At 35.4% G+C, this 14,894-nt stretch overlaps 1 protein-coding gene across 6 annotated transcripts in view; it reads left to right on the plus strand.

The window, feature by feature from the left end:
- The window catches only part of foxb1a (forkhead box B1a), a 303,263-nt gene that overhangs the window by 80,715 nt on the left and 207,654 nt on the right, over positions 1-14,894 (plus strand). For 2 of the 6 annotated variants that reach the window (XM_062061291.1, XM_062061290.1), the window contains one exon: positions 1-1,526. This exon is cut by the window's left edge and continues 198 nt beyond it. The exons of the other annotated variants lie outside the window; for them this stretch is intronic. In XM_062061291.1, coding sequence (XP_061917275.1) covers positions 1-736 — 736 coding nt within the window. In that variant the 3' untranslated portion in view covers positions 737-1,526. Of the gene's footprint in view, positions 1,527-14,894 lie in introns of those variants that run through there. 6 annotated transcript variants of the gene reach the window in all.

Consider the following 14,894-nt stretch of genomic DNA (forward strand, 5'->3'; position numbering starts at 1 on the left):
CTTCAACGACTGCTTCATCAAGATCCCGCGGCGTCCCGACCAGCCGGGGAAGGGCAGCTTCTGGGCGCTGCACCCCAGCTGCGGGGACATGTTCGAGAACGGCAGCTTCCTGCGGCGCCGCAAGCGCTTCAAGGTGCTGGGCGCCGCCGACCACCACCTGGCGCCCAGCAAGCAGTCGGACGCCGCGCACTACCTCCAGCAGCAGGCCAAGCTGCGGCTGAGCGCCCTGCAGGCGGCCACCGGCACGCACCTGCCGCAGATGACCCCCTACAACCTGGGCGTGACGCAGACCTCCACCTTCAAGCACCCCTTCGCCATCGAGAACATCATCGCCCGAGAGTACAAAGTCCCCGGCAGCCTGGCCTTCTCCACCATGCAGTCCATGTCCGCCGGCTACCCGCTGCACAACCAGCTCACCACGGCCTGGCCGCACATGTACAACAGCGGCGTGATGGACACCATGGCGCCCGGCGACTACAGCGCGTACGGCGTGCCCATCAAGTCGCTGTGCCACGGCGCGCAGACTCTACCCGCCATCCCGGTGCCCATCAAGCCCACGCCGACCTCCATGGCCGGCTTCTCGGCGCTACCCCCGCACCTGCCGGCCTTCCTCTCCAACTCGCCCCAGTCTCTGAGCCCCACCTCTCCACAGACAGCCACCAGCCAAAGCAGCCCCGCCACCCCCAGCGAGACGCTCACCGGCCCGGGCGCGCTGCAGTCGGTGGCCGTGCACTGACCGGCCCTTACTAGAACCCCGCAACCAACCCAAAGTTTATATATCTGTGTCGTCGGACTCTTATCAAGGCGAGTTGCATATCGACCCACGCGTGTATATGTTGAATGTGTCGCTTTAAATCAGAATCTCGCAGTATTGCTCTTCAAAAAAAAAATACATAAATTATTATTTGAAAAGTGTTGAAGGGGAAGGTTTGTTTTAAGTCCAGTTTTATACGTGTGCACACTTTCTGTGTGCCCTGAACTTTATAACGATAAAAACAACACCAAATAGAAAAATCCTCCCCCAAAAGAAAGACATTAAGTCTTTCTAAAAAAAAAATAATAATAAAAAATACAATTAAAAAAAACTCGTATTGTGAGACGTGCTCCAAAATGCAAGATGTGAATATTGCAAATAACTCCTACTGAAATGTTGTCAAATGCACTTTTTAGTTTTTAGATATCTATTTTCCAGGAGAAAAAAAAAATGTTCTGTGAAGCATTTTAATTTAAAAGGCTGTGGTGACCACGTGATCAGTTGCTGTAAATTTGTACTTTTTTTTGGTTTTGTTTTGTTTTTTTAAATAAGAAGAAGCATGCATTATAAACAAAAAAAAAGTGTTGTTATTGTTCATGTTCATGTCCCCCCCCCCCGTTTGTTCGTTTTGGCAAGCGCTTTTGAAAAGTGTGCAAACATTTGGACAAAACAAAAACAAAAAAAACACGGTCATCCAAATATTTTCTCATTAAAAGTGAAGTAAACAATCAAATTGTTTCTGATTATTGCTGCTTGCGTCCAGTAAAGTAAACATGCTCATTATTTATTACCGTACTATAATTTTGCAGTGTGCAAATGATGATGATTTCCGTGGGTATTATTGTGCGTGTGAGTGTTCCGTGGAAGCAGCAGACAGACGTGATTTGTGCCCCCCATTAGAATGCGCGGTGCAGCCACGCCGCGGCCACAGCGCAGACAAGCGCGCTCATTCATCAAGCTGCAGGCTCAAATAAAGACAAAAAGGCCCAACAATAAACATTTCAAAAAGCAAGTTTGCGCCATTTTTAACGCCATTTGTTGCATTTTTTTTTGCAGCCGGCCTTTTTGTTATTCCTCCACCTTTCAAACCATTTTCTAAATACAACACGAGCAGGTTCTAGATTCAAATGTATTTATTTTTCTGCGTTATATTTCAAATCAACTCAATGGAGCGTCGATGTTTTAAACGAATCCATTCCGTCACTTTTACGCAATGGACTAGATCAAATAAAGGCCACTTCATTCTGCCTCATTCACTCCAATTGAAAGTGCAAAGAATAGCAAACTTCAGCCGGGCCACCAATGTAGATTTAGCCTTTTTTTTCAGCAAGACAAAAAGACTGATTTTTTTTTTCCACAAACACATTGCTGACTGGGGGACTAGGAAACCAGCCCCGAGACCCTTTTGGAATTTAAATCTGCACCCCTCCCCCGTGGACTGTTTGCACAACTAGTGTCACTTTTTTTTTTCTCTCTCTCTCTGCACTTTTGTGTTGCGTGTGCAACATTAAGCCCTGATTGATTGCATGATATTGGAACTGCAACAGGCTTTTAATTGTTGACATAAAAATGAAGAAGAAATAAACAAAATACAAATTGAAGAGGCTATAACAATACAAACAAACAAAAAAAAATCCTTATTTACTTAACACTGGTTTTGTAGTCTTGATTTGTATTAATTTATTACAAATGTAAAAAATATTGAACTGTAATTTGTAAAAATGAAACAATTAGATCTATATGTTGGTTCATAAAAAACAAGTATATGTATATTATTTATTTGAAGGAAAAACAACATTGCAATTGTTTCATTTTACTACTTTGTATTACTCAGCCCAACAATCTTAGCATAACAGCAAATTTATTGTAATCCATCCATCCATTTTTTACTACGAATCTCCGATAATATCTGAAATATCGGAAATTATCGGTATCGGTTTTTTATTATCTGTATCGTTTTTTAATTTTTTATTAAATCAACATAAAAAACACAAGATACACTTACAATTAGTGCACCAACCCAAACAACCTCCCTCCCACCATTTCTTTCTGTTATTAATATTCTGGTTCCTACATTATATATCAATACAGTCTGCAAGGGATACAGTCCGTAAGCACACATGATTGTGCGTGCTGCTGCTCCACTAATAGTACTAACCTTTAACAGTTAATTTTACTCATTTTCATTAATTACTAGTTTCTATGTAACTGTTTTTATATTGTTTTACTTTCTTTTTTATTCAAGAAAATGTTTTTAATTTAGTTATCTTATTTTTTTTTTTATTTTTTTTTTTAAATACCTTATCTTCACCATACATGGTTGTTCAAATTAGGCATAATAATGTGTTAATTCCACGACTGCATATATCGGTTGATATCGGTATCGGTTGATATCGGTATCGGTAATTAAAGAGTTGGACAATATCGGAATATCGGATATCGGCAAAAAGCCATTATCGGACATCCCTATTTTTTACCCTTAATTATATATTTTGTGGCAATTTGACATTGTAATTCAGGGATGTCAAAGTGGTTTTCACTGAGGGCCACTGGCTGCCATCAGAGGGCCGCTTGTAACAGTGAATAATGTATGAATATGCTTCTGGATTTCATTATTAATTATATCAATTGTTTTAATTAGACTGTCCATTTTACAGTAAAATCTTTACATTTACAAAATTTTACTGTAAAATAGTGTTTTTTTAATTGTATTTTATTTTTTTCACAACATTTTACGGTAAATTTAAAAACAGTACCACTGTTTTTTTTTTTTTGGAGGGGTGTTTAAAGAAAAAGCTGTCAGCTTAGTTGCCAGAATTTTTGTTTTAAATTGACATTGGTTTTTACAACATTAATAGAAAAACAGTACAATTTCATTTTTTATTCTGGCAACTTAGCTGCCAGTTTTTCTACCTTTAAAAAAACAAATGTACCATCTTTCCATTCACAGTAATACACCGTTAAAAACAACAACCGTAGATTTCACAGTCAAAAACTGGAGGCTCAGTCAACATAATTTTAACGCAAAAAACAGTAGTCATTTTTTTTCCAATTCACAGTAATATGCTGTAAAGAACAACGTAAAATGTATTGTCATTTTTATTCATTTGATGGGTAGTTTGCTGTAAAGTTAAGTATTTTTATTTAGACAAAATCATGTGTGGAAAGTATGATGATATACTGTAATATTTGTTGCAATAATGGATACTATTAAAGTTCAAAAGTTATGCAATTTCAAGCAGTACATGTATTTTTTCTGTCAAAATGAAAAAAAAAATCCATTACATTTAGTGAGAAAATATGAAGTACTTTATTGATGTCATTTCCAGGTGTTTGCGGGCCAGATAAAATTATGTCGCGGACCAAATCTGGCCCCCGGGCCTTGAGTTTGACACCTGTGTGTTAGACGAGGGTATGGCTATGACGTCATCTGCTAATGTGTATGATTGGCCACAACGCATGTGCGAGTAATTCTTAAAAAAGGCTAAAAAGAAAGTATTGCTGTCAAAGAATGAAACATTGGAATTGAGATTAATCATGATTATTTACAAGTCGTTTGCTAGCGTAATTTTACAACTTAAAACCCCCAATTAACGTGTAAAAATAACACAATTAGATCTACATGTTGATTCATTTAAAAAAATAAATCAAATACATTATTTATTTGAAGAAAAACAGCATTACAATTGTTTCATTTCACTACTTTGTATTAGTCAGCCCAACAATTTTAGCATAACAGCTCATGTATTGTCATGTATTTCTTTATTATATATTTTGTGGCAGGTGAAAATATAATAAACACATTTTTTTTGGCGAAATAAATGTTACATTTTCAGACACTGAAACAATTTCCTCAACAATTTGTCTTATTCCTTTTTCTTTCATTCTGCAGTACATATGTTAAGCAGTACATATGTTTTTTTTCTGTCAAAATGAAAAATAAATCCATTACATTTAGTGAGAAAATATGAAGTATTTTATTGATATCATTTCCAGGTGTTTGCGGGCCAGATAAAATTATGTCGCGGGCCAAATCTGGCCCCCGGGCCTTGAGTTTGACACCTGTGTGTTAGACAGAGGCGTATGGCTATGACGTCATCTTCTAATGTGCATGATTGGCCACAACGCATGTGGGAGTAATTCTTAAAAAAGGCTAAAAAGAAAGTATTGCTGTCAAAGAATGAAACATTGGAATTGAGATTAATCGTGATTATTCACAAGTCGTTTGCTTGCGTAATTTTACAACTTAAAACCCCCAATTAATTTCTAAAAATGACACAATTAGATCTATATGTTGGTTCATTTAAAAAAATAATTCAAATTAGGGATGTCCGATAATGTCGGCCTGCCGATATTATCGGCCGATAAATGCGTTAAAATGTAATATCGGAAATTATCGGTATCGTTTTTTTATTATCTGTATCGTTTTTTTTTGTGTTTTTTTTTTGTTTTTTTTTAATTAAATCAACATAAAAAACACAAGATACACTTACAATTAGTGCACCAACCCAACAAACCTCCCTCCCCCCATTCTTTCTGTTATCAATATTCTGGTTCCTACATTATATATCAATATATACCAATACAGTCTGCAAGGGATACAGTCCGTAAGCACACATGATTGTGCGTGCTGCTGGTCCACTAATAGTACTAACCTTTAACAGTTAATTTTACTCATTTTCATTAATTACTAGTTTCTATGTAACTGTTTTTATAGTGTTTTACTTTCTTTTTTATTCAAGAAAATGTTTTTAATTTAGTTATCTTATTTTATTATTTTTTTTAAAAAGTACCTTATCTTCACCATACATGGTTGTCCAAATTAGGCATAATAATGTGTTAATTCCACGACTGCATATATCGGTTGATATCGGTATTGGTTGATATCGGTATCGGTAATTAAAGAGTTGGACAATATCGGAATATCGGATATCGGCAAAAAGCCATTATCGGACATCCCTAATTCAAATACATTATTTATTTGAAAAAAACAGCATTACAATTGTTTCATTTCACTACTTTGTACCGTATTTTTCGGAGTACAAGTCGCTCCGGAGTATAAGTCGCACCGGGTGAAAATGCATAATAAAGAAGGAAAAAAACATATATAAATCGCACTGGAGTATAAGTCGCATTTTTGGGGGAAATGTATTTGATAAAAGCCAACACCAAGAATAGACATTTGAAAGGCAATTTAAAATGTCTAAAGAATAGTGAACAACAGGCTGAATAAGTGTACGTTATATGAGGCATAAATAACCAACTGGTATGTTAACGTAACATATTATGGTAAGAGTCATTCAAATAACTATAACATATAGAACATGCTATACGTTTACCAAACAATCTGTCACTCCTAATCGCTAAATCCCATGAAATCTTATACGTCTAGTCTCTTACGTGAATGAGATCAATAATATTATTCGATAATTTACGCTAATGTGTTAATCATTTCACACACAAGTCGCTCCTGAGTATAAGTCGCACCCCCGGCCAAACTATGAAAAAAACTGCGACTTATAGTCCGAAAAATACGGTATTAGTCAGCCAGCAATCTTAGCATAACAGCTCATGTATTGTCATGTATTTCTTAATTATATAAATGATTATATAAATAAAATAAATGTTACATTTTCAGACACTGAAACAACTTCCTCAACAATTCCTCTTACTCCTTTTTCTTTCATTCTGCTTTTTTTATTTTTTAAAATTTATTTATTGTATCCTTATTATTATTTTTTTAAATCCACTCCTGCTACAACTTCTAATGTGAGTATTTCTCACTGGTGTCTAACGTGTGTTGTCCTTGCCGCTCCGCCGTGTCACACTTAGACACCCGCCAAGGTCATCTCCAAGGGATGAAATATAGGCCGCTTGCAAAAAAAAAAAAAAAAGCCCAGTGTTGTAGTTTAATTAAAATAATTCATTAAAGTGGAGGCCTGAGGTAATTAGTATGTATAATTTATGATTTGCTTAATGCATGCAGGCGGTGGCCTCTGCAATAAACTCAACTTAACCTCCAGTATAGGGGAACTGATACAGACAGGGCTGTTGTTATTTACTACGTGTTTATTGTTTGGCTATTTGTCAAGAGGATGTGAGTGTTTCATAAAAAGCGGCCCGTTGTCTGGCGCCGGCAAACAACTTATTTGTTTATGGCTTTATCTTGTGGATTTAAAAGAAAAGCACGTCAGATTTGTTATATAGGGAGGACATATATGAATCTTCCTCCCTCCCCAACATACTGCATGTGTTTATGTTTACATCATGCTGCTGGTCGCCGGAGTTGGAACAACAGTTGATGCTGACAGAATGAGGACGTGCAGGTAGCTCGTCCAGCTTTCCCACTGCGAGCTGTCAGCTCTGACTTTTTAGCGAAGACGGCAAAAGTGATCAAGTTCACATCTATTATCTCGCCGAAATGTGTCAAGTTCGGGCAGGACTTGGGTATTTTCAAACATGCTTGCTGCAGGCAACAGTCCTTAAAAAAAGAATTAAAACAACAATGTTAACCAAATATTGTCTCATGCAGCACTATAAACAGATATAGTGGTTTATGTATAAATAGCAGACCTGGGCAAATTAAGGCCCGGGGGCCACATGTGGCCCATTAAGCTTTCCAATCTGGCCCGCCGGAGATTCCCAAATAGTTTTTTTTAGCTCTTTAAGATGTAAAGTGTAGCTGCCATTATGATGTGCAGTGATGTTTTCTTATGAGCGTAAGTCTTCAACTATCCTAAGTAGGGATGATAAATGCGTTAAAATGTAATATCGGAAATTATCGGTATCTGCTATTTTATTATCTGTATCGTTTTTAAAAACATTTTTTTTTACATTTTTTTTATTAAATCAACATAAAAAACACAAGATACACTTACAATTAGTGCACCAACCCAAAAAACCTCCCTCCCCCAATTTCTTTCTGTTATCAATATTCTGTTTCCTACATTATATATAAATATATATCAATACAGTCTGCAAGGGATACAGTCCGTAAGCACACATGATTGTGCGTGCGTAACTGTTTTTATATTGTTTTACTTTCTTTTTTATTCAAGAAAATGTTTTTAATTTAGTTATCTTATTTTATTATTATTTTCAAAAAGTACCTTATTTTCACCATACCTGGTTGTCCAAATTAGGCATAATAATGTGTTAATTCCACGACTGCATATATCGGTTGATATCGGTATCGGTTGATATTGGTATCGGTAATTAAAGAGTTGGACAATATCGGAATATCGGATATCGGCAAAAAGCCATTATCGGACATCCCTAATCCTAAATCTTTCAATGGTTGGAATCTGCACTTTTGCATGATATACTAGTTACTTTGGTAATCTAATTAGTTACTATGGTAATCTAATTAGTTACTATGATCATCTAATTCAGGGGTCCCCAAACTACGGCCCGCGGACCGGATCCGGCCCCCCAGCATCCAAAATCCGGCCCACAGGAAGTCCCAAATTAAAAAAAAAATAAATAAAAAAAATCTTTCCTTTCTAATCCATTTCTACCGCTTGTTACTCTTGGTGTCTTCTAGTCGCTCAGGCAAATCCTATTGTCTAAAATTTAATAATAATAATAATAATACCTGGGATTTATATAGCGCTTTTCTAAGTACCCAAAGTCGCTTTACATGTTAAAAACCCATCATTCATTCACGCCTGGTGGTGGTAAGCTACTTTCGTAGCCACAGCTGCCCTGGGGTAAACTGACGGAAGCGTGGCTGCCAATTTGCGCCTATGGCCCCTCCGACCACCACCTATCATTCATTCAACATTCATTCACCGGTGTGAGTGGCACCAGGGGCAAGGGTGAAGTGTCCTGCCCAAGGACACAACGGCATGGTAAGAGGCGGGTAGCGAACCTACAACCCTCAGGTTTCTGACACGGGCGCTCTACCCACTACGCCATGCCGCCCCCAAAATTTAATTTTCCCATCGATAACGTGACAATGTTAAATGTTGATGAACATCAATGTTAATTGATGTTAAATGACAAAACGGATTCTAAAGACAATGTATATATATATATATATATATATATATATATATATATATATATATATATATATATATATATATATATATATATATATACATATATATATATATATATATATATATATATATATATATATATATATATATATATATATATATATATATATATATATATATATATATATATCAGTGTTTCCCATAAACTGTCAAGATACCTGTGGCGGTGGGGACGTGGCTATGGGTGTGGTCACCATGACATCATCGAGTAATTTGCATAATTTACTACAATGATTTGATTTTCTCTAAAAAGGCTCAAAAAATGTATACTTACTAATTAATAATAACAGTTTTGTTTTAAACGTCCATCCATCCATCCATCCATTTTACAATATAATTACAACACTTTATGTACATATTTATATACAGATTTGAACAATAAGTTATTCACTGAATTATTTTTATTAATTGTGGTTTTTACAAAAAATATATCTTATAAAATATAAAAGCTAAAATGTCTCAAAGCTCTGCCCCTTTAATTAGTGCATACTAAATAATTTAACTTTAGCCTACTACTACAACCATATTATTTACCAGCAACATAAAGTAAAACAGAGGCAGAGGTGTCCTGCCACAGGCAGTAACAAATAAACAGAAAACAGTAGTGGTGGTAGATAGACACAGAGCTTCATCAAACATCTGATCCACTGAACAAAGAGCTCCAAAAATCTTGAACTTTAGACTGCCATCAGTTTTACTCCCTACACTTAACCATGTGTTTCCTACTGCCTGCAGACTTTGCACCCTTTGTTATATACACATGTTGTGTTTCTAATATAAATACATTTAATAAAGTCAAATACAAATAAGGCAACAAGAGAAGTATCCTACACTTCTCTTTTGTAAAGTAAATCTGAACAGCCTATATGGGCATCTACATCAACTATATGATTTGCCTGAGAAGCTGGAGAGGACAAAAAAAAAAAAAAAAAAAAAAAATTTTTTATTTTTATTTATTTATTTATTTATTTTTATTTGTGGCGGACGTAATTCTTTCGTGGCGGGCCGCCACAAATAAATGAATGTGTGGGGAAACCCTGTATATATATATATATATATATATATATATATATATATATATATATATATATATATATATATATATATATATATATATGTATATATATATATATATATATATATATATATATATATATATATATATATATATATATATATATATATATGTACACACACACAGCCTGGCCCCCGGCCAAATTTTTTTAACCCAATGCGGCCCCCGAGTCAAAAATTTTGGGGACCCCTGATCTAATTAGTTACTATGGTAATCTAATTAGTTACTATGGTAATCTAAGTCACAGCAGCTCAGACGAGGCACCAAGCACTGTGGGTGGGGAGCGTTTCCACAGAGTGTTTCCAGAGCCTGAAATGTGGGTGTCAGGGACAGACGCGGAAGGAGATTTTTACAACACAGTTCTAAAGCTTACTGATATATCAGATGTATCAGATTGTAGGTGGGTTTTTTTTACCCTTCGTGTTCATATTTCGCTGTGTTTGTTGCATTTTTTTCACGTTTCGCTTGATTGTAAAATATGTGGATGGAGAGGGGGTGTGACGTTCATATGTTGTCAATATTCAGTGTTTTATCCTTCATAGTTAATATTGTAAATCCCGCATTCTTTATGTTCATGTACATTCTGGGTGTCTCATTCAGTAAAAAAAATTAAAATATGTCAAATCGAGAGGGGGTGTGACGTTCTTATGTTGTCAATATTCAGTGTTTTATCCTGCATAGTTAATATTGTAAATCCCACATTCTTTATTTTCATGTACATTCTGGGTGTCTCATTCAGTAAAAAATGGAACATTCCATTCCGTTTTTTTCCAGGCGGTCTGTCATAACATTTTTAGCATCCAATCAGACATTATTGGTAGGTTTTGTATTAATGTTCCTAAAAATAGACATACCGGCCCAGGCCCGGCCCTAACCAATCTGGCGCCCTAGGCAAGATTTTAGGTGGCGCCCCCCCCACATCGGCAGTGAAGTGTATATACTCACAAGAAACCGAATAGCTTTGTCTTTGACCTTTTTTTTTTACTTAAAGAAAGCAAATTAACAATCAGAATAGTTAACAAGATTAAAAAAAATATGGATAAATAAATGAATACAAAAAATAAAAAATTAATATATGAAATACAATATTTTTTACATACATAAACACAAAATAAAACGTGTCAACAAGTTGCATAAAATAAATTAAAAATACAATATAAATAAGGCACTGCACAAAACAAGATATCAAACCAGTATGACTTTAACAACTATATTACAAAAAAAGGGGATCCTACAGAGTTCTCTATTTGTGCTTTTTAATATTGCATTAACTAGAATGACTTACAAATTACTGTACACCAGGGAGTACTGTAATTACCTAATTTAGCCCCCTCCACAATATTAACCCGACGTTTAAACAGAACTAGCTATTTATTGATTAGCAATTGCCGAATCATGTAACATTAGCTTAATGCTAAAAAGCCAGGTTACTATCACATTCTGTAACAGACAAATAATTTCATGTAGGCTAACGTTACCTACCTGCTACCTCTGTCTTTTTCTCGTTCCTCCTCTTCTTTTCTCTTATTTCTTCTCTGGGCACCTGACAGTTTTGGCCGTTTTGACATCTTGTGTTGATTTTTTGATGTGGTGATGTCCAAAAAGAGTCATGATACGGGAAGGGAGGGGGCGCACCGTGCCGGGGGAGGGGGGGCGTAATGTTGTAACAAATAATATTTCTATTAAATAGGCTTCACTTTGCATTTTAATTAACGTGGGATTATTTTATGTATTTAGAAATAATAGTACCAACTTTTTTTTTTTTTTCCTCCAACATTTCTGGCACTGGCGTGGCGCCCCCTGATGGACGGCGCCCTTAGCATTTGCCTATACGGCCTATGCCACGGGCCGGCCCTGTACCGGCCCCAGGCACTATTTTTTTTTCTCTAAATTTGGCCCCCCGAGTCAAAATAATTGCCCAGGCCTGATATATACAGTACAGGCCAAAAGTTTGGACACACCTTCTCATTTCAATGTGTTTTCTTTATTTTCATGACTATTTACATTGTAGATTGTCACATCAAAACTATATGAATGAACACATGTGGAGTTATGTACTTCACAAAAAAAGGTGGAATAACTGAAAACGTGTTTTATATTCTAGTTTCTTCAAAATAGCCACCTTATGCTGTGGAAAAAAAACGCTGCTAAACACTGTGACATCATGGTAAGTGTTTACAGTGTAAGTTTCTATTTGTGTTGCAGCTGTTTACAGTATTTTGCTAACGAGAGCAGACATAATTCAAGGTTCACAATTAGGGATGTCCGATAATGGCTTTTTGCCGATATTCGATATTCCGATATTGTCCAACTCTTTAATTACCGATACCGATATCAACCGATACCGATATCAACCGATACCGATATCAACCGATATATGCAGTCGTGGAATTAACACATTATTATGCCTAATTTGGACAACCATGTATGGTGAAGATAAGGTACTTTTTAAAAAAAATAATAAAATAAGATAACTAAATTAAAAACATTTTCTTGAATAAAAAAGAAAGTAAAACAATATAAAAACAGTTACATAGAAACTAGTAATTAATGAAAATGAGTAAAATTAACTGTTAAAGGTTAGTACTATTAGTGGACCAGCAGCACGCACAATCATGTGTGCTTACGGACTGTATCCCTTGCAGACTGTATTGATATATATTGATATATAATGTAGGAACCAGAATATTGATAACAGAAAGAAATGGGGGGAGGGAGGTTTTTTGGGTTGGTGCACTAATTGTAAGTGTATCTTGTGTTTTTTATGTTGATTTAATAAAAAAACCAAAAAAAAACAAAACAAAAAAAAAACAACGATACAGATAATAAAAAAAACGATGCCGATAATTTCCGATATTACATTTTAACGTATTTAATAGACATCCCTATTCACAATTTCATATTAAAATGATGTATTTTGGATTGTATTTTTAATGCAATAAATTATTCTAGATTTTAAAAATCCATGCAAAAAAACCCACTAATCATTTTGTTTTAGATTGATTATATATTTTCTCCAGCAGAGAACGCTATAGAGCGACAAGACAAACTGGATCTTACAAAAAAAAAATTTGTTTACGCCGCATAATATTGTTATGTTTTTATAAAACACATTTAGATGTAAGAAATAGAATAAAACGACAAGCAAAATTCCACGTTTTAGAGACATTTTAGACTGCTTTTTAAAAATGATCTTATAATAGAAGGAACTATGACAAAGTTGAGTGTGAAAAATACGACTTCTGCGATGAGGTGGTGACTTGTCCAGGGTGTACCCCGCCTTCCGCCCGTATGCAGCTGAGATAAGCTCCAGCACCCCCCCGCAACCCCGAAAGGGACAAGCGCTAGAAAATGGATGGATGAATGCTCTGATTACTGCTCTCACTCTTGGCTATCTCTCCATGAGCTTCAAGGACACCTGTGAAGTGAAAACCATTTCAGGTGACTACCTCTTGAAGCTCATGGAGAGAATGCCAAGAGTGTGCAAAGCAGTAATCCGAGCCAAGGGAGGCTATTTTGAAGAAACTAGAATATCAAACATGTTTTCAGTTATTTCACCTTTTTTTATGTTAAGTGCATAACTCCACATGTGTTCATTCATAGTTTTGATGTGACAATCTACAACAGGGGTCACCAACCTTTTTGAAACCAAGAGCTACTTCTTAGGTACTGTTAAATGCGAAGGGCCACCAGTTTGATACACACTTAAATAAATTGCCAGAAATAGCCAATTTGCTCAATTTACCTTTAACTCTATGTTATTATTAATAATTAATGATATTTACACTTAATTGAACGGTTTAAAAGAGGAGAAAACACGAAAAAAATGACAATAAAATTTTGAAACATAGTTTATCTTCAATTTTGACTCTTTAAAATTCAAAATTCAACCAAAAAAAAGAAGAGAAAAACTTAAAAAAAGAATTTATGGAACATCATTGTTAATTTTTCCTGATTAAGATTAATTTTAGAATTTTGATGACATGTTTTAAATAGGTTAAAATCCAATCTGTACTTTGTTAGAATATATAACAAATTGGACCAAGCTATATTTCTAACAAAGACAAATCATTATTTCTTCTAGATTTTCCAGAACAAAAATTTTAAAAGAAATTCAAAAGACCTTGAAATAAGATTTAAATTTGATTCTACAGATTTTCTAGATTTGCCTGAATAATTTTTTTGAATTTTAATCATAATAAGTTTGAAGAAATATTTCACAAATATTCTTCTTCGAAAAAACAGAAGCTAAAATGAAGAATTAAATTAAAATGTATTTATTATTCTTTACAATAAAAATAAAAAAATTTACTTGAACATTGATTTAAATTGTCAGGAAAGAAGAGGTAGGAATTAAAAAGGTCAAAATGTATATGTGTTTAAAAATCCTAAAATAATTTTTAAGGTTGTATTTTTTCTCTAAAATTGTCTTTCTGAAAGTTATAAGAAGCAAAGTAAAAAAAATATTGAATTTATTTAAACAAGTGAAGACCAAGTCTTTAAAATATTTTCTTGGATTTTCAAATTCTATTTGAGTTTTGTCTCTCTTAGAATTAAAAATGTCGGGCAAAGCGGGACCAGCTTGCTAGTAAATAAATAAAATTTAAAAAATAGAAGCAGCTCACTGGTAAGTGCTGCTATTTGAGCTATTTTTAGAACAGGCCGGCGGGCTACTCATCTGGTCCTTACGGACTACCTGGTGCCCGCGGGCACCGCGTTGGTGACCCCTGATCTACAATGTAAATAGTCATGAAAATAAAGATTGAATGAGAAGGTGTGTCCAAACTTTTGGCCTGTACTGTATGATATCTAGACTCTTTCTTGTGCTCTCCCGTGTAATGAGTGAATCTTAGCATGACATTTTTGCAGCACGTCAGCTTTTTATTTAATTCGATGACATAAAAGCGACTGGAGACTGAACGCTCGCCATCAGTGGTGCCATGCAGACTGAACATACATGGCAGTGTGCAGGGGGGGTCAAAGGGCAAGCGGTGGGCAGCCG

This window comes from Entelurus aequoreus, linkage group LG10 (assembly GCF_033978785.1).
Source record: "Entelurus aequoreus isolate RoL-2023_Sb linkage group LG10, RoL_Eaeq_v1.1, whole genome shotgun sequence".
NCBI lineage: Eukaryota > Metazoa > Chordata > Actinopteri > Syngnathiformes > Syngnathidae > Entelurus > Entelurus aequoreus.